This window comes from Canis lupus, chromosome 3 (assembly GCF_003254725.2).
Source record: "Canis lupus dingo isolate Sandy chromosome 3, ASM325472v2, whole genome shotgun sequence".
NCBI lineage: Eukaryota > Metazoa > Chordata > Mammalia > Carnivora > Canidae > Canis > Canis lupus.
The window spans coordinates 27,447,121-27,473,154 of record NC_064245.1 but is presented as its reverse complement, the minus strand read 5'-3'; the positions used below and the strand labels follow the sequence as shown (position 1 = coordinate 27,473,154).

General features: G+C 37.3%; 1 protein-coding gene and 1 long non-coding RNA gene across 3 annotated transcripts in view; one reads left to right on the top strand and one right to left on the bottom strand.

The window, feature by feature from the left end:
* Nucleotides 1–26,034, top strand: part of JMY (junction mediating and regulatory protein, p53 cofactor) — a 105,268-nt gene extending 79,234 nt beyond the window's left edge. The window contains exons 6-12 of one of the 2 annotated variants that reach the window (XR_003131947.3): nt 674–861; nt 4,091–4,177; nt 11,908–12,003; nt 14,406–15,006; nt 16,219–16,529; nt 19,006–19,140; nt 20,466–26,034. Coding sequence is in view for 1 of the 2 variants with exons in the window: in XM_025437037.3 (XP_025292822.3) it covers nt 674–861; nt 4,091–4,177; nt 11,908–12,003; nt 14,406–15,006; nt 16,219–16,526 (1,280 nt within the window). In the remaining variant the exon portion in view is untranslated. The remainder of the gene's footprint in view (nt 1–673; nt 862–4,090; nt 4,178–11,907; nt 12,004–14,405; nt 15,007–16,218; nt 16,530–19,005; nt 19,141–20,465) is intronic. The other variant, XM_025437037.3, reaches the window with a different exon arrangement.
* LOC125754846 (uncharacterized) lies at nt 4,171–11,400 on the bottom strand. Its single transcript, XR_007409767.1, has 3 exons — nt 10,724–11,400; nt 9,635–9,737; nt 4,171–4,880 (listed from the first exon to the last, which is right to left on the bottom strand). It is a non-coding gene; the product is annotated as an uncharacterized LOC125754846 (long non-coding RNA).

Here is a 26,034-nt window from a genome sequence, read left to right as displayed (position 1 = left end):
CTAAAAAAAAAGTTTCAACATAGAACATTTTAGAGGAGCTCTTAAACTCCAGTCATTTAGTAGACTGAGCAGTATTATTAGCTTTGTAAAATACTTTGTAAGGTTGTTACAGCTAGAAAATTTTTGAATTTGGAGAATGATACGTAACAGTTACTGAGCACTTAAATAAATGCATGCCAGACACTGTTAAGTACTTTCTAAACACACTATGACCCGAGAAGGTATATTTCCTAATAATCACTTTTTTACAGAGAAGTTAAGAGGTCATGAGTTCAAGCCCCTTGATGGGTGTATAGCTTATTGGGGGTGGGGGCGGGGGGAAAGGAATCAGGTACTTAACCAGGATCAAACTGAGTCTTCTAAAAAAAAAGTTTGGGGCGCCTGGGTGGTTCAGTTGGTTAACGGTCTACCCTCAGCTCATTTCCTGATCCCGGGGTCCTGGAATCGAGCCCCATTGGGCTCCTTGCTCAGCAGGGATTCTGCTGCTCCCTATCCTTCTGCCTACATGCAGCTCCCTCTGCTTGTGCTCTGTCAAATAAGTAAAATCCTTAAACAAAATAAAACAAAACAAAAAAACAGAGGTTACAGAGCCAATAAGTTAATTAGAATCTTGTTCTGTCTGGCTTTGTAGCCCATGCTCTTAACTCTACCCTTCGTTGTTCTTCTGTTACAGAAAAGAGAGATGAAGTGGTATACTATGACACTTACGAAAGCATGGAGGCCATGCTGGAGAAGGAAGAGATGGCAGCGTCTGTGCACTTACAGAGAGAAGAGCTACAGAAACTTCAGCAGAAAGCACGCCAGCTGGAAGCAAGACGTGGACGGGTTTCAGCCAAGAAAGCCTACCTCAGAAATAAAAAGGTATAATAGGTATTTATTGAATAGACAGCCTTAATTTTAAACCTTGCTTTTAGTCATTACTTAGTCCTTGACCCATATCTAATAATTCTAACCCATCTGTCACTAAAATTTGCATGTTTGTCTGTGTAAGATTCTATTATTTGACAGAGAGAAAGAGTCAGAGAGTACAAGCAGGAGGAATGGCAGAGAAAGAGGGAGAAGCAGACTCCCTACTGAGCAGGGAGCCCGACACAGGGCTCGATCACGGGACCCTGGGATCAAGACCTAAGCTGAAGGCAGATGCTTAATCGGCTGAGCCAACCAAGTGCCCCTAATACTTGCATGTTTTTTTTAATTTATTTTTTTATTTTTTTAAAGGTTATTTATTTATTAATGAGAGACAGAGAGAGAGAGGCAGAAACACAGGCAGAGGGAGAAGCAGGCTCCATGCAGGGAGCCCGAGACGGGACTTGATCCCGGGTTTCGGGGATCACACTGTGGGCTGATGGCGGCGCTAAACTGCTAAGCCACCGGGGTTGCCCTACTTGAATGTTTTAAAACTAAGAGTTACCTCTTCTCAATCCTCAGGCCGTTATATTTAACATGTAGTTTTCTGAAGAAAACACATTAGGATAGCTAGTGAAAACACATTAGGATAGCTGTTTACCTATGGTAGTCTGAAAAGTACTGAAAGTAACTGTGCTAAAGGCCATGACTGTAGGAAAGTAAATGCAGCTCCTGGCTCATTATTTTATTTTTTTAATATTAAAAAAGATTTCCTTTATCCACCTAAGAGAGAGAGCACAAATGGGGACAGTGAGAGGAAGAAGCAGACTACCTACTGACTTAGAGAGTCTGGTGTGGGGCTAGATCCCAGAATCCTGGGATCACAACCTGAGCCAAAGGCAGATACTTAACCCGCTGAGCCACCCAGCAACCCCCTCCCCCCCTCCCCAGCTCACTATTTAAGAAGCTCAGTGCTGTTCAAAAATTAAGTCTTGGTTTTGACCTCAGTCTTGAAGGAATTATATAGATTAATCTAAATCTGAGGTAGGAGAAGTCACCCCCAGAGGATCTGCTGGTTTATACCAGCAGCCCCAGATCTGCCGCAACCCATCACATCGCATAGAATTGGGGGTTCTGAATGGTCTTGCCTTCCCCCATCCTTATCCCCCATACCTCCAAGCCTACCACTTGGGGTGACAAGTCTGCAGAAAGGAGTGGCAAAAGATGGTTGGAATGAGTGTAAATTAGAAAGACTAAGTCATAAAAAGAAAGCTAATGAGAACATGAAACTATGCCTCTCCATGTAACATCGTTCTGTAATCCTTTTCTCCATGTCAACATATAGTCACAGGGTGCTTGTTTTATCCAGCATCCGCCATAGAGTTTCATGCCCAAGTGTAGTTCTGATTGTAAATAAATCATGTCTTGCCTCTCCTCTTGAAAAAACAAAGACAGTCTCTGGCTATGCCATGAGGACTTGAAGTCTATGCTTTGTGATTGGGTTTTTTAAGAATAATAATAGAAATAGCATTATTCTTTATGCATTTTTATATTCTTTAATGATATCAGTAATTAAATGAGATGATAATCTTTTACCTGAAGTCAAAAAAGCTCCAAAAATCAAAAGCATTCTTATGCTTGGTGTGGTGACAACCCAGACCTGAGCTGAGAGGAAGTTGTCCCCCCCCCCTTTTTTTTTTTTAAAGATTTATTTATTTATTCATGATAGACATAGAGAGAGGCAGAGACACAGGAGGAGGGAGAAGCAGGCTTCATGCCGGGAGCCTGATGTGGGACTCGATCCCGGTACTCCAGGATTACGCCCTGGGCCAAAGGCAGGCGCCAAACCACTGAGTCACCCAGGGATTCCCGAAGTTGTCCCTTTTTTTTTTATTTTTTAATTTTTTAATTTTTTTATTTATTTATGATAGTCACAGAGAGAGAGAGAGAGGCAGAGACACAGGCCGAGGGAGAAGCAGGCTCCATGCACCGGGAGCCTGACGTGGGACTCGATCCCGGGTCTCCAGGATCGCGCCCTGGGCCAAAGGCAGGCGCCAAACTGCTGCGCCACCCAGGGATCCCGGAAGTTGTCCCTTTTATAGTCCTTTTGACTTTTCATGTATTTCACTGCAAAAAATGGTACTATTACTTATAGGGTGCTGCTTCAGATCCTGCTGGAGTTACTGGGTAATGTATACGCACCATGCCACCTCTGTAAAATCTGAAACTAAGGGATCTGTATTCTCATTTGATAATCAAAGGAACTATGGCTCCTGGTAGTTAAGTAAATCACCCAAGGAAAGTCAGGTAGTTAGGCACAAAGGTAGGATTCTTAGTTTGTGTGATTTTCTTTTTTTTTAGAAACCTGATCCATTGTATCACTTTATCATTTTACTTATATATAGTATTATCTTTGTTATCCTTTAGAGACTGTCCTAAAGAGGTTAATTTTAGGGTCTATACTGTTAGGCAATAGTTATCCGCACGTGAGTGGATGATACAGTTGCTTTATTTATTTATTAATTTTTAAAAGATTTTATTTATTCATGAGGGACAGAATGAGAGAGAAAGGCAGAGACACAGGCAGAGGGAGAAGCAGGCTCCATGCAGGGAGCCCGATGTGGGATTCGATCCTGGGACTCCAGGATCACACCCTGGACCGAAGGCAGGCAATAAACTGCTGAGCCACCCGGGCATCCCAATACAGTTGCTTTAAAATATAGTTCTGACTTTTTATTTTTAAGGTCTCTTTTCACTCAGTCTCTGACCTTAAGATACAAATTTCATACTGTTTAAACCACTCCAGGCAAATCGTGTTCTTCAACTCATCAAAGTTTAAGAATACAGACTTTAAGCCAAGAGTTATATATCCTTTCTTGCCCAGACTAGTTTAAAGAGTACAATAAGACTTAGAATCCACAGACTAAAGTGCTAAAAAAGAGCTTTGAGATTATCTAAGGACACCCTCTTCCACTGTCTTGCTGCATCCATCCCCATTTAAAAAAAAAAAAAAAAAAGGATTCTAGAGAAGTTAATACCTTTTTTTTTTTAAGTTCCTAATGATTTGTTGGAAGCATAAGCTGCTTTAGTACTCTAGATGAGAAGCCAGAGGTGGCTTTTACTTGATGTTTTGCTATGTAGGTATATGTTAAAATTAAAATTAAAGCCAATAAGATAAATTCTGGTGTGATGTTTTGAGTCTTTCAGGTTTCACTCTATTAAAACGCGTTTTATGTATTTATAGGAAATTTGTATTGCAAAACACAATGAAAAGTTCCAACAGCGCCTTCGGAGTGAAGATGAGTATAGAACCCATCACACAGTACAACTAGTAAGTTTGGACTCTAAAGACTTAGAAGAAAACTTTGATTTTTAGATGTCTCAAAGTGAATAAGATTGATAGAGAATAAGAAAATGTGAGTAACTAGATGTTAGCATTTATTCCATATATGTGTATATGTGAACTTATGTAGTTCAATATATATCCATACATATATATACACTTAGAACAGTTTTACACAAATTGAGTAGATTGTATAGACATTTCCTGTATTCCTCCACACATGCACACTGTCTGCTAACCAAAGAGTGCTACCTTTGTTACAGCCAGTGACTCAGCACTGATACATCATTATCACTCAAAGTCCATAGTTGACATTGCAGCTCATTCTTGGTAGTGTATATTCTATTGGTTTGGCAAATGTATAGTGATATGAATCCACCATTATAACGTCACACAGAATATTTTCACCATCCTCAAAATGTCCTGTGTTCTACCTATTGATCACCCCCTCTCTTCAATCCTCTGGCAACCATTATCTTTTTACTGTCTCTACAGTTTTGCCTTTTCTAAAATGTTCAATTGGAATTTATGTAGTCTTTTCAGATTGGCATAACTTACTAATATGCATTTAAGATTCCTCCATGCATTTTGTTTTTCTTTCTCCATGCACGTTCATGGCTTGATAGTTCATTTCTTTTTTAGTGCCGGATAATATTCCATCATCTTGGTATGCTGCAGTTTATTGATTCACCTATAGAGATAGGTTGGTTACTCCCAACGTTTGGCCATTATTAATAAAGTTGCTATAAACATTCATAAAGGTTTTTGCGTGTACTTAAGTTTTCATGTTTTGGATAAATTATATCAAGGAGCACTATTATTGGATCATGAGGTGAGAGTTGATTTGATTTTGTAGGAAACTGAAACTGTCTTCCAGAGTGGCTGTACCATTTTGTGTTACCAGCAGTGAATGAAAGTTCCTGTTGCTCCATTTACCAGCATTTGGTATTGTCAGTGTTTTTGTTTTTAATTTTAGTCATTGTAATTAGGCATGTGGTGGTAATTGATTGTTTAGTTTGCAGTTCCCTAATGTTGTATGATAATGAGCCTCTGTTTATAATGCTTTTTTTTGTCATCTCTGTCTTCTTTACTAAGGTTATGTCCATATCTTTTGCTGATCTTTTAATTGAATTTTTTAAATCTGTTCTGGTTAACAAGCCTTTATCACATAGGGTTTTTGCAAATATTTTCTCCCAGTGTGTGGCTTGTCTTTTCATTCTCTTGACAGAATCTCTTGCAGAAGAGAATTTTATTTTAATTTAAATTTTTATGTTAATGAAGTCCAGATTAGCAATTCTTTCCTTCAGGGGTTATACTTCTGGTATTATATCTTAAAAGTCCATTCTCAATTGTAAGGTCCTCTATATCTATTTATCTCCTATGTTGTGAGAGCTTTAAGTTGCATTTTACATTTAAGTCTTTGATCTGTTTTGAGTTAATGTATGTGAAGGTTATAAGCCACAAGCCTTAAATGTGAATGTCTAGTTGTTCCAACACCATTTCTTTAAAAAACAAAACTTTCATTTCTCCATTGGATTGCCTTTGCTCTTGGGTTAAAGATCAGTTGATTAAATATGTTTGGGTCTGTTTGTGCTCTGTGTTCTTTTATATTGACTAGATCTTTTGCCTCTCCAAAGCTAGTCAGTAATCAAAAATCAATCAGCAGTTTTAGCACCCGCCTTCGGCCCAGGGTGTGATCCTGGAGACCTGGGATCAAGTCCCACATCGGGCTCCTTGCGTGGAACCTGCTTCCCTCTCTGCCTCTCTCTCTCTCTCTCTCTCTCTCTCTCTCTCTCTCTCTGTGTGTGTGTGTGTCTCTCATGAATAAGTAAATAAAATCTTTAAAAAAAAAAAAGCAACTGAGATTTTGACTAAGATTACATCACATCTTTGGGTTAATTTTGGAAATAATTATACTTTAACAATATTGAGTCTTCCTATCTAACCAAGGAATAGCTCTCCATTTATTTAGATCTTCTTTGATTTCTTCTGTAAGTTTTATAGTTTGCCTCATACAGATGCTATATATATTTATATGTATACCTAAGATTTATATCTAAATTAGTAGATTTGTGCCTAACTCTTTCCTTTTTTGGTGGTAACATAAATAGTTTTTAATATTAAACTTGAGATGTTCATTGCTCTTATATTAAAGGCAGTTGACTTTTACATGTCAACCTTTTACTCTAACTGAGCTGTAATCACTTATTAGTTCCAGGAGTTTTTGTTTTTCTGTTGGTTCTTTTAGGTTTTCTACATGAACAGTCTTGTCATTGTGAATGAAGTCAATCTATGTATCTTTTATTTACTCTTCTTGTTCCATTATATAGGACTTCCAGTACGGTGCTGAAAAGAAATGGTGAGAAAGGGGACATCTTTGTCTTTTCCTGATCTTAACAAGAATGCTTCTAGTGTCTCACTATTAACTACCATGCTTAGCTATAGGATTGTTCGGTAGATATTCCTTATCAAATTGAGCAGGTTCTTCTCTATATGTGAGGTACTGAGATCATTAGTTCGTTTTTTAAAAAATTGTATTAGCTTTCTTCTACTCCCAGCATTGCTGTACCTCATTATGTCTGCAGTATATTATCCTGATAGTAGTCTTTTCAGACATACGTATCTTAGATTACTCAACCATTAATTTTGATTTCATTGAATAGAAATATTGACATGACAATATCACTATATATGCTTTAGTATCACCCTAAAGGCCAAATGGCTTTAATATGTATTAATCCTGTAAGCTCATTTTGGCATATGTTTAAGCCATTCCTTACTCTTGATTTTAAACACATAAAAGTAGTAGCCAAACTACCCATAAAACTGTAAGATTCATCATTCTCCAAGAAACTATAAATAACAAAATTATTTCTTGTACTTTTATTTTTTATGTTTAAAAATCTTTTATTTATTCATGAGAGGCACAGAGAGAGAGACATAGGCAGAGGGAAAAGCAGGCTCCCTGTGGGAATCCTGATGCGGAGCTCAAACCCAGGATCCTGGGATCACAACCTGAGCCAAAGGCAGATGCTCAACCACTGAGCCACCCAGGTGCCCTGTACTTTTATTTTTTAATGTCCTTTTCATAGATCATAAGTTACCTTGTAAAGGATAATGGGCCAGCCTAACAGAGTAATAGGAATGCCCCCTATCACCATCTGTACCTGTGCTGTCAGATTGTTGTTGAGATTCCATGCTTAGTTGTTACTTGCTTTAGGAAGATGTTGGCTTCTGATGAAATACCACTACTTTGGTAGATGTAGTAGCTAATTATTTTTTTAGAATGAATATCAAATCCTTTCTCCAGGAGTTTTTTTAAGGCAAAGAAGAGTTAAAAAAAAAAAAAAATCAAGAAATTGACATTTGAGGGGATCTCAAAGATAAATGTCATCTGCCTTATATATGTTTTTAATCTTTTTTTTAAGATTTTATTTATTTATTCATAGAGATGCAGAGAGAGAGAGAGAGGGAGGGAGGGAGGGAGGGAGGAAGGCAGAGACACAGGCAGAGGGAGAAGCAGGCTCCATGCAGGGAGCCTGACATGGGACTCGATCCCGGGACTCCAGGATCATGCCCTGGGCTGCAGGCGGCGATAAACCGCTGCGCCACCGGGGCTGCCCTGTCATCTGCCTTATAATTCTGCCTAATACCAGCTTTGGAAATGCTAGGTGTGGAAGAATGAGCCCATTAACCATCTCATCTTTAATATGCCTAACTGTAGGAAAAGGCATATTTGGCCTACATTAAATCATTGTTTTTTAAAGTTAGCTTTGAACCACCTTTATTAAAATCTCTTGGGTGGTTTAAAATGTACATTCCTATGTATTAACATTATTGTCTGAAAAATTTCTTCTGGAAATTCTTGCAAATTAAATATTTAACAAAGACTAAGGAAGTCTATTTTAATATTTGTCAGTAAACTCTCTAAAACAGAATAAAGAAAATGTAAAGCCCCCCTTCCCCCCCCCCTTTTAGAGCTGAGAGACAAATTGAGTAAGAGAAGGAATGGTGGTGGGGAAACAAGTCATTTTTTCCCTCATTAAAAAAGTGCATTCTTGTTTTATGTAATCATACTAATAACTGAAGGGTTTCACTTCAAGAAAGTACAAACAGAAGACTTAAGCTGAGGTGTATGGAAACTGATCAGGACTTTTAAGACTATTTTACTTAAAATGGTTTTCTAGAAACTGTTTTTGACAGTTTTCAAAAATCGAGATATTTTACATATAACATTGTGTCAATTTAAGATGCAGGGTACTGATTTGATACAGTCCTATTGCAGTATGATTGCCATTGCTAACATCTCTGGTATCACATAATTCCTTATAGTTAAGATGTAGTCTCTTAGCTACACTGGTGTTCATAATAGTCTTTTTTTTTTTCTAACTGAAGATTTTTAAAAATTGAAGTGTAGCTGACGTTACATTAGTTTCAGGTGTACAACATAGTGTTCTGACAATTCTATATATTATGCTATACTCATCACAAATGTAGTTGGCATCTGTCACCACACAGCACTATCACAGCACCACTGACTATTCCCTGTGCTGTACCTTTTATCCCCATGAGTTATTCATTACAGAACTGGAAGCCTATATCTTCCATTGCCCTTCACCCCCTTTTTCCCCACCTGCCCACCTCCCTTTGCTCTAGAAACCACAAGTTTGTTCTTTGTACTGACAGGTCTGTTTTCTGCTTTTTTTGGTTTGTTCATTTTGTTTTAAGTTCCACATGTAAGTGAAATCATGTAGTATTTGTTGGACTTACTTCACTTAGCTAATACCTCCTAGCTATATATTCATGTTGTTACAGATGGCAAGATCTCATTCTTTTTTTTTGGCTGGGTAATACTCCATTGTACATATTCATCTTTATCCACTCATCTTTCAACGGACACTTAGGTTGCTTACATATGTTGACTCTTGTGAATAATGAATGCCGCAACAAACATAGGGATGCATATATCTTTTCAAATTAGTGTTTTCATATTCTTTGGGTAAATGTCCAAAAGTGAAATTACTGGATCATTGGGTATTTCTAGTTTTAGTTTTTTGAGGAACCTCCATATTGTTGTCCACAGTGGCTGCAGAATTTACATTCCCACCAACAGTGCACAAGAGTTCGTTTTGTTCACATCCTCACCAACACTTGTTATTTTCTTGTCTTTTTAAATTCTAGGCATTCTGACAGGTGTAAGGTGATATGTCATTGAGGTTTTGCTTTGCATTTCCCCAATGATGAGTGATGTTGAGCATTTTTTCTTGTGTGTGTTAGCCAATTGCATATCTTCTTTGGAAAAATCCTCTGCCCATTTTTAAAGCAGATCGTTTGTTTGTTTATTTATTTATTGGTGTAGAGTTGTATAAGTTCTTTATTTTTTTGGATATTAACTTCTTATTGGACATATTATTTGCAGGTATCTTCTTCCATTTAGCAGCTCACCTTTTTGTTGTGTTCATGGTTTCCTTCACTGTGCTGAAGTTATTTTATATTGGGGTTGTCCCAATAGTTGATTTTTGGTTTTGTTTCCTCTGCCTAAGGAGACCTGTATAGAAAAGTCCAAGAGATTACTGCCTGTGCTCTCTTCTAAGAGTTTTCCTCCTTTTCAGCACCTCCACCTCTAACAGGGTCAGTTTCTTCCTTGATGCTTGACAGCTAACTCGCCAGCTCTGTTGAACATGCCTACTCTTCTCACTACCACATACACATCCCTGCTTTCCTAGGGTTTAATATAGGGTCTGGCTGACAGGTAATTAGTGTTTGATGTGAGAATGGAATTTCTTTTTCCAGCTGCTTCTCCTCTACCATATTACTCTCTTAGATGGTATTTTAGCCTGTTATCTTTTGTATTCTGTAATCTTAAAAAGTTTTCTTGTGCTTTACTTAGTATTTTCTGATATTGTCCTGTTACCTAAATAAGCAAGGCAGGTTTTTTCCTGAAATATAGAGTATCTTGATAGGTGTAAAAATTTTGATCACGTACCAGATTTTAAAAAGCATATTCTAAACTCCTTTACTGTGTATTTGAAAATTCCTCTATTATAAGCAATTTTAATTAGTGGCTTGCAAAACTGCTTCTCAGCCATTCTCATACATTTAAAAAATCCTTATGTTTGTAAAAAGACATAAATGATCACTATAAAAGATTAAATGAATACAGGAAAAAGTTACAAAGAAAATCAAAACCAGAATAGATTATCACAACTTCTGTTCCTGAGTTTGATTCCTCTTAGAGTTAGATTTCACTGAGGTACTATTTCAGGAAAGTTTCATGGTTACTATCTATTCTGTGTTGTGGCATGTTTGGGATGCTTGTCCATTTCCTAAGCAAGAGATCATCTGTCTAGGTCATAACTGTTAAATTTTCTCTCCATCAAAATTTTGGACACATTGTTCTTTCTTGTAGCATTGAATGTTGCATTGTAGAGGCCTGAGGTTTCCCTTCCCTCCACCCATTCTCCATGAGACTTGCATTTAAAACCTGTATAATTACAGAGTCTTTTGTTTATTGTGGAAGTCTAGTAACTTTACCAGGTGATCATTGTGCATCAGGGTTTCCTGAAACTCGATGTTCACTTTCAGCCTGAAGATTCAAGTTATCCGTTAGATTTCAACATAATCATCCGAGACAAATGAAGCAGTAACTCTCACTAGAAATTGTCCAGAGAAAAGCTGGTGGGAAAGAAGAGAGGTAATAGAATAAGAGAATAATGGAAGATTGAATTTGAAAAGGACAAATGGAAGAGAGACAAGTTAATGACACCAGAGACCACTGTCCTCTTCGCACGAAATTAACTGATCTTGTAGGAGATACCTCCAGGTTTTTAAAACAAAGCAGGAAATAAGGCATTAACTATTTATGAAGCTAGAAAGCCTTTTCATTTAATACTTGTTCTGCAAAATGAGATTTAATTAGATGTCATTTAGGTGACTCACCAGCACAGGGAATTCCAGTATAGTTACTGTACAGTGTCCTGTTTGTTTCAGGTGTACAATCTAAATCATTCAACAATTCTTTTACGTTACTCAGTGCATTTCATGATAAGCATACTCTTCATCTACATCACCTCTTTCACCCATTCCCCCCACTCACCTCCCCATCTGTTTGTTCTCTGTTATAAGTTAAGAATTTGTTTCTTGGTTACTCTCTCTTCCGTTCTCTTGTCTTTTCCTTTCCCCATTTGTTTCTTAAATTGCACTTTTGAGTGAAATCATATGATATTTGTCTTTCTCTGGTTTATTTCAAATGCTCCCCCCCCCCCCCGCCCCCAACTGCTGATTATATTGGTTGAACTAATGTGCAGTATCTGAATCCAGGCCAGGTTGTTGCTGATTTTATTTTTATTATGTTCAACTTTTTTATTTAGTAAAATATAGCAGCTATAAGTATTTTATACTTAAATTGTTTAAGTCAGAAACCCAAAGATGAAACATTTTTAGTTCAGTGATAATTGATTTTACTTGTCAGAATAAACATCTTTAATTGTAGGTAAATGCAAAAAACGAAACAGTATTGTTTTTCTCCTATCATTGTGAATTTTAAAACTATGATTTCTATTAAAAACTGGTAGTTTCATGCCATTAAAACACTTTGTTAAGCAAAGTGAATCATTCTTTGGAGTTAACCCATTTTACTTATTGGGGGAACTTTTTTCCCCAATTAAGAAAAATAAATGGGACACATCATAATGGAATTACTATTAATTTTTTACCAGAAGAGAGAAAAATTACACGATGAAGAAGAAAGAAAAAGTGCTTGGGTTAGCCAGGAGAGACAAAGAACACTGGATAGACTTCGAAATTTTAAACAGGTAACATAAAAGTATGATCAATTTATTGTTTTTCATTGCTTTTTAAATAGCTACATATACACACACTCCTATTGTAAGATTTTAAGAAAAACTTTGTTTTTTCCTCTATTATTTAGAAAATATAATTCTTGGGGGAATGGGTTAATGGGCAGTAAGTAGGGCACTTGATGTAATAATAAGCATGGTGAGTTATATACAACTGATGAAACACAGTTCTACCCCCAAAATAATAATACACTATTTGTTAATGAAATTGAATTTAAATAAAACCAAAAAGAAAATTATTTTAGGGGTACCTGGGTGACTCAATTGGTTAAGTGTCTGACTCCTGATTTTGTCTCATGTTATCTCAGGGTTGAGATTGGGCCCTGCATCTGGCTCTGCTCTTGGCAGTCTACACTAGAATCTCTCCTCCTCCTCCTCCTCTCTCTCTCTTTCTTATACACACAAATAAAGTCTTAAAATAATTTGACTTTTGTTTTAATGTTTGATTAAAAGGCTACCTTTCTTCCACTTGTGGATTTTTTGTTTCTGTTTTTGTTTTTTATTTTTTTAAATTTATTATTTTTTTGTTTTTGTTTTTTAAATATTTATCATTTATTGGGAGAAAGAGTGGGGGCAGGAGCAGAAGAGGGAGAGAAAGAATCTTTTTTTTAAGATTTTATTTATTTATTCATGATAGACATAGAGAAAGAGGCAGAGACTCAGGCAGAGGGAGAAGCAGGCTCCATACCGGGAGCCCGACATGGGACTTGATCCTGGGACTCCAGGCGCTAAACTGCTGAGCTACCCAGGGATTCCCAGAGAGAGAGAATCTTAAGCCGACTCTGTGCACTGAGCATGGAGTCTGACTCTGGGCTCAGTTTCACAACCCTAAGATCACGACCTGAGCCGAAACCAAGAGTTAGTCGTTTAATTGACTGCACCATGCAGGCATCTCATACCTATAATCCATTTGTGTACAGCATTAATATTTTCATGCCATTGGTCTACCACTTCAGTAGCATAAAAGTAATGGTCAGGGCTTCTGGCAAGCCTGGATTCTTCTTGAGTTTTATAAAATTCACAATTGACTATCCATTTCAGGTATCACCTTGTTATTAATACCACGTATAATAACCTATAATAACAGTCTACGGAAGTGACCTGGCATAATTAAAGTAGATCAACTTATATGAGAAAGGGTCTGGCAGTTGTCTTGCCAGGCTAACCCATGGCCCTGGATTAATGCTAGATTTTACTATAGTAAAAGATAGATTGAGAGTTCTGTATATCATTATTCAAAAAAAAAATCTTCCTCCCTTTCCATCATAAAAATGTACATATTGTTTCAAGAGTTTTTATTTTTAAAGATTCATTCATTCATTCATTCATTCATTTATTTATTTATTTATTTATTTATGGTAGACACACAGAGAGAGAGGCAGAGACACGGGGTGGGGGGGGGCGGGGAGCAGGCTCCATGCCGGGAGCCCGACACGGGACTCGATCCCGGGACTCCAGGGTCGCGCCCTGGGCCAAAGGCAGGCGCCAAACTGCCGAGCCACCCAGGGATCCCCTCAAGAGGTTTTTAAATGCCACAAGATGGTTTTTAAAAAGAACATTAATTTTTAATTTTTTTATTTGTAAGTATTTGAAAATACATGTAAGAAACTAACAGTTTCATAGCTTTCTGTATACCAATAGCATTTATGTTTCATATCTTACATTGCTATTATTTTTCATTTAAATTAATAATTTCAGGGGCACCTCGGTGGCTCATTTGGTTAAGCGTCTGCCTCCGGTTCAGGTCATGATCCTGAGGTCCAGGGATTGAGCCCCACGGTAGACTCCCTGCTCAGTGAGGAGTCTGTTTCTCCCTCTGCCATTCCCCCTGGTTGTGCTCTCTGGTTCAATCTGTCGAATACATAAAGTCTTAAAAAAAATAATAATTCATTCTTTAAATGAATTTAAAGTTCTTTAAAGATCTTTAATCTTTAAATCCCGTGGTAATTTTGAACAATTGGTTTCTTAAGTGGATAAAAGGGGACAGGATTTAATAAGCAAAAGAGTTCAGTGATAATTGTCAAAAGGTATTATGCTTTGGTATTCTAGTCATCTGTATAACTTTATTAAAGAACCTTCTCCGAAAATCACAAAAGCTTCAGAATAACATCTTTCATCTAAAGGAGGAAATAAAATGTTCATAAAATGTTTTAATGTAATCTGACCAGTTATAATACCTTATTGTGAGACTTTAGGACTGTGTTAGCCAAGGACACTAAAAACAAAATGGATCATAAAATGTGGACTGAAGGTTTCCCAGGAACACATGGGATCCCAGTTATGCTTGTTTGAAAAATGTTTGCTCATAAAATATTTTAATGTAATCTGACCAGTTATAATACCTTCTGATTTTTTAGAGATACCCTGGCCAAGTCATACTTAAATCAACCAGATTGCGACTGGCTCATGCAAGAAGAAGAAGCACAGCCAGTCCTGTGCCCTGTGAGGAGCAGTGTGACTCTCTGCCAGGGGCGCTACAGGTAGAAGATAAAAGTGAAAAGGTGGAGGAAGGAAGAGGCAAGCTTGAGTCATCACAGAAAACAGAAGCCCAAAGCCTCGCACAACTTGAAGATACTTCATTAGCACAACTTGAAGCCACTTCATTACCTCTCAGTGGTGTTACCTCTGAACTGCCACCCACTGTTTCTCTTCCACTTTTGAATAATATTGACCTCGAACCAGGTTCTGTTACCATAGCTCCACTTCCCCCACCTCTTCCTCCAACACCGCCTCCACCACCACCACCACCACCTCCTCCTCCCCCACCACCACCTTTGCCTGTTGCTAAGGACAACTCCCTAGAGACACTGGAGAAAGGTCTGCCTAGGACAGAGGGGAATGAGAAGAGGATCCCGAAGTCTGCAAGTGCCCCCTCAGCACATCTCTTTGACAGCAGCCAGCTGGTCAGTGCCAGGAAGAAGCTCAAAAAGACTGCAGAAGGTTTGCAGAGGAGAAGAGGTAAGTTGAACAGACATTTTCGTATTCATCTGTTGAATAAAGTGAGGCATAATCGAAGGACTTATATTTCATAGGATCCTACAAAACTTAAAACGTTTTTTTATTTTTAGACATTATTTGATAGCAAACAGTTTTCAGGGTCACACCTTGGTGGAAATCCTACCAACCCACATCAGCAAATGTGTATATACACAGACGTGTACCACCCTGAGCTCTTATGGATATTTTAAAAACTATATATTTTGAAGTGATGCTTGGTGTATCTGGTAATACATAGTAAGTGGCTCTTTCTGTGTTAAGGGGAAAATCTGATTTTAAACCTAGGAGATACAGGAAAGGTTTTCACATCAGAAAAAAACAGCTGGGCAAGAAAGACTATCACACTAGGATCACACTGATAGGACCATTTAACATTTGGTCACGTGTTTATTGAGGGCTTTGGTATGCTCTGTATAAAACAAGGAAGTATGGAAGAGGAACATAACTTATTGCATGTCAGATTTGCCTTTAGAAAGCTGTTTTTGAAAAGAACAAGGAATCCTGGTCTGTACCTTTCATTGGGAGAACATTACATAAAAATGATTTAGATACTAAATTCTAAGAAACCATTCTGTAAAACCATTCTGTAACCATTCTGTAAATTCTATCTTGTAACTGGAGTAGAATTTTGTATGTAAAATAACTAAGTGGAAAAATCAATAGCACCATAGTGCAGGTACCTGGCTGGCTCAGTTATTAGAGCATGCAACTCTTGACCTTGGTGTCCTGAGTTCAAGCCCCATATAGAGAGCAGTTTACTTAATAATTTAAAAAAAAAAAAAAACCTCTTAAAAAATTAACACAGTGAATCAAAACTTAGTTCTTTAAAAGTACATTTATAACTCAGTGTCTGAATTTAGATTGAGTTGGTGCATTATGGAAATCCTTTTGGAGTCTCACCCATGATATTCCCAAAGACCACCTTCTAGCTTGCTTCTCTCACATGGAAAATAATAGAAATAATAACTTGGAATTGAAGTGTGACTGTTGGGGCTTTGCTTTTTCAAAGAGCATAACTGGGATCCCATGTGTTCCTGGGAAAACCTTCAATCCACACTTTATGGTCCATTTTGTTTTTAGTGTTCTTGGCTAGCACAGTCCTAAAGACTTAGAGGTTGCCCGTTCGACTCTAATCGTGATCCTAACTATAATTGTTCTTTCTCGTTTGTAAAGTGAGTTCACCCATGGATGAGGTGCTAGCTTCCTTGAAGCGTGGTAGTTTTCACCTGAAAAAAGTTGAACAGCGAACTCTGCCTCCTTTTCCTGACGAGGATGATAGTAATAATATCTTGGCACAAATCAGGAAAGGGGTAAAATTGAAGAAGGTACAGAAGGAAGTTCTCAGAGAATCCTTCACGCTTCTGCCTGACACAGACCCTCTAACACGGAGCATCCATGAGGCTCTTAGAAGAATCAAAGAGGCGTCCCCTGAGTCGGAGGATGAAGAGGAGGCTTTGCCTTGCACAGATTGGGAAAACTAACAAGTAAATGGTCCCTACTTTCTTTAGTAGCATTTGGTAATATAGGTTTCATAGTAGATGATGAAATCTGTTAAATTTTATGGTTGGGGTTTATTTATTATACAGCTCACTTAATAGCATTGATCATGGATTTGTAAACTTTAGGTTTTGTGTAGTTTCTTGAAACTTAACAGTAAAGCACTTTTCAAGAAGATACCTGGTATGTAAATGCTGTTTATATCCTGCTCATTAATAATTTCTACAGTATAGATATAGCCCGAATAAAGAGGATAGTTTCATTCCAGTGAAGTGGCAGTCTTATTTCTTGCTTTAAAAATAGAAAAGGCCTTTTTTGAGTGAAGCATTTCAGGTACAACCTGTTAGGTATATTGACTTTGGATGTCTTCTTAGCTTCCTACAAAGGAATTTTCTGAGATCAGTTCATAAAAATTATTGCATTGCCTGATTATCTAGCTTTCCAAGCCTTTAAAATGAAGGTCTATCATTTTAAGGCTTATCATAATTGTTGCATGTTACAGATAAAATTGCAGCTAATATAATAAATATGTAGTAAGTGTTTCTTATTGAGTACCCTTGTTGTAGGTTCTGGTTATATATACATTTGGCATTCTCCTAAAGTAATAGTTGTTACTGAACCACACTTAGTAAGATAATTATGTAGTCCTGTGGCACAAATCATGCTAAATATAGAGTCAGTAAAGGTAACATATGCTATAAATAGTATATAGAGAACTGACAGTAGTGATAGCTGAAATATTATAAGTTGTGCAAACTGCAATGCAAATATTCTATTAAGTATCTTGATTGCTCTCTCGATGGACGATATTTCTGTGGTCTTTACAACATTCACCAAAAGTGGAGGGAAGACACCTAGCCCTGGAAGGAAAGTAGGTGAAGGAATAATAAACTTTTTGGTCAACGAAGTGATTCTTAAACATGCTTGATTATAAGAATTACCTGGGGAGCTTATTAAAAATGCAGATTCTTGGCTTTCACTCACGTGGATTCTGAGTAGATCTGATGTCTATGCAGGCATACCTCTGATTTTGAAGACTTAATACAAAAAAGGTAAACTGTGTCAGAAATTCTTTATATTAATTACATTTGAAAGAGTGCGAGATATATCAGATACTATCAAAAGCAGTTTTACCTGCTTATTCGTGGATGGATCCATCAGGAAAATGTAGATGTTCTTCTGCTGTGCAGCCCCATCCCTCCTCTGCCCATCAGCCTCTACACTAATCAGTAGCTTTAAAAAAAGGGCGGGGGTTGAAAACGTCCCATTCCCCTTGAGTGGGTATAGATGACCTTTGTTAGTGCCCTCCAGGCAGCATTCAGTCACACACTGCCATGGCAATTAGGCCGCTGGCATGCCTTTTCTCCTCTTTATAGAAGAGGAGAATTAAAAAAAAAAAAAAAGAATTTATACAAAATTACCATTTTGTAGGAACCAGTGTTTTGGGTTTTTTTTTTTTTTTTGCTTGTTTGTTTGTTTTTAAATATTTATTATTTATTTATTCATGATAGAGAGAAAGAGAGGCAGAGACACAGGCAGAGGGAGAAGCAGGCTCCATTCCGGGAGTCCGATGCGGTACTCGATCCCGGGACTCCAGGATCGCGCCCTGGGCCAAAGGCGGGCACTAAACCGCTGAGCCACCCAGGGATCCCCGGAACCAGTGTTTTTGAATTGCCAAGTAATTTCAAACCATTTGTGCTGATACGTGTGTACACGTGCTTTGCAGAAGTATGGAGATACAGTATTGCATCTGCTCAGTGTATGAGCACGTCCAGAGATAGAGGATGTCTGACCAGGAAGCCTTCCCACACTGGAGATGTGTAGATTCTCTCCCCCTTCGTGGTGTGTCCTACCCGTCCCAGTGTCTGCCTCTGCCCGGACCTACCATCTTAGGCACTAACTGGCTAACCTCAGAGTGGGGCCTTCACATAATAAATGAGTGTTTCTGTTTTTTGGTCACAGCTGCTGGCAGTAACGCAGGTGGGGTATGTTCCCCGGTGGCAGGAGCTCAGGCCAGTCCCCCTCGTCTCGGTTTTCACCAGTCCTGCCAGATCCTAACACATAGGCACAGCAGCAGCATTTCCGACAGTGCCCATGCGTGGTAGTTATTTTTAGCTTTAGGCTACTAATTTAGCCTTAGAGCCAATGTTAAGAGTATGTCCACCATGAATACCCAAAATTTCCTGGTTTTGGCTGATTATTTACGGCTGGTATATGTATTATAATGAAACAATGAAATACTCCCCAGCAACACAGGAGTTCAGATACCTGCAAAGTCGGTTATTTATAAAAAACAACCTATCCCATACCAGAAGCAAACCGTAGGCCCGTCTGAGCAGGCAGTGATAAAGGAACTATTCCTCCTACCTCGTGTGTGGTCTTGGGAAATGGTTTTTAAAGACTGAACTTCAGAGCTTCTCTACAGATGGCTAAAAACACTATAATTTCTATTTCCTATTACAGATCAGCTTCCTACAGATCTGAAATCATTAATTAGCTCTTCAGAAAAACAAGTAATTTCTCAAAACTTCATGAAATAGTCATTATCTCCTGTTCTGCTGTGTCTTCCTTTAAAACTCTTTTAAGAACTAGTCGTAGGTAAGCGTGTCCTTGAAGGAACTTTCTAAATGTAAGGGAATACATATCATTATAGAGGCTTCATATGGAGTTTCCAATTGGTTTTCTGCAAGTTCCTCTTTTTGAGCCATGAAGTAACTATGTGATGGCACTGATAGAAATATGAGGCATGTGTGGCTTGCTCGGTCACTTAAGCATCTGCCGTTGGCTCAGGTCACGTTCCCAGGGTCCTGGGATGAAACCCCAGTCGGGCTCCCTGCTCAGCAGGATGGCTGCTTCTCCCTCTCCCTGCTGCTCCCCCTGCTGTGCGCTCTCTGTTTTTAAATAAAATCTTAAAAAAAAAAAAAAAAGTATTAGCCACAGATGTAAAGTTACCATAGTTACCTTAAAAAATAAATTTTTTTTGAAATTGATCTCAATATTTTATATGGTATATCCAAAATAATGTATTTCAACATGTATCAATATAAAAAATTCATGATGTAGTTTACATTTTTTAAATGTAGTCTTCAAAATTTAGTGTGTATTTTATACTTGTAGCACATTTCAATTTCGATGCTAATCATTCAGTGGTTAAAGTTGAAATGTCCTACCAAAACAATAAAATTGCATTCAATAGAGAAATATTTTAATATTTCTGCTTCAGATTTTAATTTAAATCAAATTAAAAATTCATTTTCTCAGTCACAGCAGCCATGTTTCAGGTGCCCCAAAGCCACATGTAGCTACAGTATTAGTTAATGCAGAACTATAATAAGTTAGGACTCAATTTATGTCCATGTCCCTTTTTATCTGATTAGTAGCTCTTTCATATAAATGCTCCTGTGACATGTGTACGCCATAGATCTCAAGTACAACTACTCTGAAACTTTGGTAAAGCATCATTTAAAGACTAGTACTAATCCTGTCCTCTAAACGTCAGTATAACAAAAACTCACTTTCTAGTGAATTTTTAAAATATTTAATTCTAATCTGGCATTTTATGAGGCTGATATGTTCAGTTGTATTTGGTCATTTTTACTGTATAGTTTTGACATAAAATTAGAGTAAAAGGTATAAAAGTGAATCTAACATACAATCTTGAAGTGATCTAAATCATATTCAAGTTACTTTGTTTTCATTTTTATTGCTTTAAGAATACAAACGCATCTTTTGTCTCCTATATATGATCTCTACAAATGGTCATTTATAAGAAAAAGCAGTGTTCATCCAGATATTGCAAGTTGTATGGGGATATATATGCGTTTACAACATGATACATTTAACATGGCATATTTTTAAAAGACCACACTATCTTCAATAAGTCTACATTTTTTAATACACTTTATTTTTTTGTTTATAAACAGGTGACTCAACAGAAAAAAAATACCTTCAGTTGAAGATCAAAGATTTGTTTTTGAAAAAACAGAATTTTAAACACGTGATTTCCCAGCTGGATTCCATTAGATGCAAAAAGTGTGTTGGCTCAGTGGTATGAAAAAATGGAAGCACAATTGGCAAGTTAACGCTTTTCCAGTCATTCCAGTAGTTGGTGGTTAACATGAGTTTTAGATGTGCAATGCTCCTGATGCAATGAAGAAAAGGCCTTCCAGAGATGCCTGTTTTTTTTTTAAGCACCTTCCCCTCCTGTCCACCCACGTACATCCTTGTAGTGGCCGCTAAAGCTAGGTGTTGTTCTAAGTTGGAAGAACAGTGGGCTGACAGAGATCTACTGTGAGCTGTATTGGGACTGCTTTGAAATCCATCTTTCCACGCACTGAATAGTCCTCTGCTTGAAAACACAGAGCTGCTTCCATATCAGCTTTTATAAATAGTACAGCACTCTGAAAAAGTTTATCATGATAGCTATAGGATAGAAATTGGAAAGAATCAGATGGAAATGCCCTGAAAATTTCCATCTTACTCATCTCCAGAGGAAATTTCATAAAGATGTTCAACATCTGAAAAGAAAGATAACCACGGAGATACACTTAATGTGTTTACCACAACATGATACATTTAACATGGCATATTTTTAAAAGACCACCTACTCTCACACTTTGTAAGGTTTTGAAGTAAAAATTTCCATGCTTTTAAATAGCTCTTCATAATTGTGAATTTATAATAGTTTGGATTTCATGTGCAGCTTTGTTTATGAAAAGCAATACTTTGTAACTTGATAATGTTTCAGATTATTTTTAGTCTCTTTGTTTGAACAATTGCTTGATTAGTGTAATTCAACATGACTTTCCTATTGAGAATCAAAAATGAGGATTCAATAATAGGGATGCAGATCTTAAGTCTGTTTAACATGCACCATTTAAGTTTTTTATGCTCCGCAGTGAAGTGTGCCCTTACAAACATGCAGAAAGTAGGCAGAAAAGCCTCCTTGGCTGGCATTTCACTATCTTCACAATGTTATGAATGGAATTTTGGAAGAGAGCCTTTGTTGCTATCAGTAGACTTTTTAAAACCTATGTATGTAGTTCTAGGTGCTGACTTTGCTGTATTGGAGTCCCAAAGGATGCATTTTTTGGTGAGTGGAGCCACTGTGGATTCTCAGCAGGACTGTTGTGGGCTTGAATGAAGGGTGGATATGTTGGACCCAGCCCACCGTCTTCTATAGAGTGTAATTCTGCATCAGATAGACGTTAGCCTCTGTATGAAGGGAGTTAGGTAAGGACTGGTGTACCAAAGAGAACTTTCTCCTGAAGGCGTTTCTCTGGCCTAGCACCAGAAAGCAGTCCCAGAGTAGCAGCGCTCCAATGTATAAATTGGTTTTCCAGAAGAGAGAAAAAAATGCTTAGACCTTTGTCACTTTAAGATGTATTTCCTTTAGAATAATTATGGAGAAAATTTTCTGTTTATTGAGGAGAGTAGGAGCTTTTTGCACAGTTTTTTTTCATAGTACTTTAGCTTTCTTCTTGCATTATTCCCACATGTTATCTTGGAAAATTAAAATATATATCTTGTATAGAGACTCTTTATCCTACAATGGGGAGGTGGAATTAGTAAGGCATTTAAGCGTGCTTTTCAATTGAAAGAATGATTGGTTTGATGAATATAATTTGGCAAAAAAATGTTAAAGCAAATTTTCAAACCTTAAAAAAATCATGTATCAATATTAAGCCTTTGGATGCTTATGAATCATTTTTTTCCCATTCATTGATACTTAGAAAAACACAGGAGAACTTAACATTAAATGAACAGCAAAAGCACTAGAACTGTTGTCAGAATTACTCCCCATTTAATGTTAGAGTGGGGGATTCCATCGAGAGTTGGGCTCAATTATAAACGGGTCCTGTGATTTGTCTTTCAGAACCATGTCCTGGTAAGTGTTCAGCAAATGCTAGACAGGGTACAGACCCCTGTGAATCCTTTTGGGGGTGCATCCACAGCTCTGAGTACATCTCATGGTGGTACTCCATGAAGGTTATCTCACTTGCAAAACCTCCTTAATAACCAGCTATGCTTACACTCTGCTGAATAACGTTCTCCAACATACCTACTTTCCATCCTTAAGATTCAGATTCCTACTTCCACAGAATTACAAGTTACTGCAGATCATTCACCTTTGGAATCTCACAGTGTTAAAATTTTAAATAACTACAGTCCACTTGTCCAAGATGAGATTACCAGTTGAATCCTTATGTTAATTTTTTCCCCTCATGTTAATTTTAAAGCAGTTTCCAGACCCAACAATTATGTAAGCATGATTGAATTCCCCTTTCCCCCCCTTGCCCCAAAAAAGAGCATCTTTGCCCTCAATATTAAATTTTAATATATTTAGTTAGGATGGTATTTATAGATGATGTTTCAAGTTCCAAACTTGCCCATACTATTTATATGGTTTAAAATATTTGATAGTTATATATCTCAGTGTGTCATTTCTGTCATAAAAATCCACAAACAGCTGCTTGCTTGTGCCGAATCACTTTAGAAGTCCATTTACCAATCTAGTCTCGACTGTAATATATTTTAGATAACTTGAGGATATTTTAAAGTTAATGCTACTGCTCACTTGAATGCCAATTTTAAATAGTTCTCCCAGTTATAGTCAGAATGCTGTGTATATAACCAATGTGGTACTTATAGAAAAGGTATTCCTAATGATCTCAAATATGGGTGGTACTGTGGCATAGCAGTGTGACCAAATGCCTGGCTAAAGAGGATTTTTGAAAGAGGAGCAGTTGTCTTGCTTACTTGATGTGTGTTTTATAAGTTCTGAGTTTGGAAGCAGCATAAAAACAATCATTCCCTAGTTCTTACTGTGGAACTGAAAGATTTCTTAACATATATTTTTAAACTAATTTAGATGCAGCCATAAGAAGTGACCAGGTGTAGTATTTTCTACAGTTGGAATGTGGTGTTTTCCTCATTACATGAAACAGATTTTCAGCACTCTGATTTACTGTGTAAAACAAGGGGGCAAAAATCCTTGTTTCTACAAAGCTAAACTGTGTAGCAATCTTTGGTAACACATAGCATGACCGTTTTGCCATTAGATATTGTTAAATTCTGAGGCATACCTTGGCCGTAGCAACCACTAAGAATTAAAACTCGGATCAGTGGAACAAAACTGAATGGGCAACATCGTCTGCTTGGAATGGGACCAGTGAACAATTAACACAATTTATTTAGTTCTCTACATTCCCTAAGATTCCATTTTTAAATTCCATTTATTGAGTTTGTGTATAAACTTGTCTTTAGCCTGAGGAAAGTTTTTTCTTTTAATAAATACAAGGTTTGGGATTTTTTTGTTTTTAAACTTTTATAATTAGTATACACATAATATGAGATACCAACCCAGAAAGTACTAAGGGGTCTCTTAAAGACCTTATCAGGGAATTCAGATTTCATAAACATTCTTACCAGGTTATTTGTAAAAGATCGCTTTGAACAGCTGCAAAACATTTAGAAACCCTGGCAGATGCATTGTTAACATGCAGCCAGTTGATGAGAGCAGAAACCTTAACAAGTTTCACATAATTCTTGCACTGAATTTAAATAATATAAAGTTAAGTGTGCATTGATTTTATTTCAATTTCTTAGCATCCAAGAAGAGCCATGCTTAGCGTTAGAGGATTGACTAGCAAGCTTTATTTCAGATGGAAGAGTTAAAAAAGTGGAAGCACCTTACCGTTGGAGCATGTTGCATTTGTTTAGTGCTACTGAGCAATTCAGTAGTTACTTCTGAACTCTGCTGCAGAGTGCGCTTTAAAGCACATAATGAGGAATCTCTGCCTGACTGCTTTGTAAATGGAAGCAATGGTATTTTTTATCCTATAAATAGTCTAATTTAACTCTTTTTTTTTTTTTTTTTTAATTTACTTATTTATTCATTCAGAGAGAGCGAGAGAGAGGCAAAGACACAGGCAGAGGGAGAAGCAGGCTCCATGCAGGAAGCCCGATGTGGGACTCGATCCCGGGTCTCCAGGATCACACCCTGGGCTGCAGGCGGCGCCAAACCGCTGCGCCACTGGGGCTGCCCTAAATAGTCTAATTTAAAAGTTTTTCCTACAAAATGAGTTTATATTGCTGCCTAAACTATCATGTATGTAAACAGAGGGTTTTTTAAAGGTGAGTGGGGATCTGGATCGTGTGTGTGTGCGCGCGAGAGAGAGAGAGAGAAAGAGAGAGAATGCGCCATGTTTTCCCACTGGGTTATTTTGAAGATGTGTTCATTCTAAAATGTTATGTTTTGCCCACAAGTATAAATGTACAGCTTGGTATTTCAGGAATTTAATTGATTGAATTCAGATTTATAAATGTTTCTCCCCTTCTCCACTTTTATGATGCCACTGTAAGGTGCACATGCAGAAAATACCTCTGAGGTTGACATAAATATTTCATCAGTGCTGTTTCACATTGAATCTCAAAGCAGTCATTTGTTTTGAGAGTTAGGAGAAAGTTTTTTGTTGCTTTTTATACAAAGTCAGTTATAACTTCAAGTGGCTCAGTGTGGGGGGGGGGGTTAAGGGTGGAGAGGAAAGACCGTGGAAAGTGATTTTTAGATGTACACACAGAGGGTATGGGTGTTGGTTATAGTCGAATTTTAACAAGGGATGTTTTGGTGGTTTTTTTTTTTAAACCTGCATGTTCTACGGTTAACTATCCAAGAGTGTAACAAGTTATTCTAGCTTTTCCCAGTACTAATTACATTGGTTTTAAGAAGTATCCATGATCACAAGATGGCATTTTCCCTTCAATTGTGAACCAAGAGGGATAGACAATACCACCCAGACAGTGACTTCTGACTACTTTGACTCGGAAAGAAGGAAAGAATCCACACTGTCTTGCTGAGTTTCTTGTACTGTATGTCTTGCCAAGTGTGAAACCGTAATATATAGTTTATGAAAAATCGAAGGCTACAGATCATTCTGCATGATTAAAGCCCATTAGGGCCACTGAAACTGACTTTTTTTTTTTTTTAAGCCTTTATGGTTAAGTGAAAATTAAAATGGCAAACCAATTCACCATTTACTAGCTTTGTGCAATATTATAATGGTAGAAGCAAAACACTAGCACATCGTGCTTGGCTTTTAAAGATGGCTTTAACACCGTACATTAAATGGACGTGTGCACAGTGTATTGTAAATGCCAACTCTTGCAAATTTACAATACTTAAATATGCTCCATTAATATTCTAAAGTATTAAAAGTACAAAGAACTAAGCAGGCATTTATAGCAATACTCTGAAATTTCCAATAATTGTTTTGACTATTGCCTTTCGCTCTTTAGTGCAACTTTATTGCGTTGTAATTATTGTTTTGCTTTGTATTTCATGTTTTTTACACTCATGACTTCGGAGTTAAGTACTTGTACAGCAAGTATTGCAATCACCTTCTCTTGTACATGCAATGTAATAACATACAGTTTTGGTGCTTAACAAACAATATTCCTTTTTTCTTTAATAAAAGATATTTATTGAGTTTA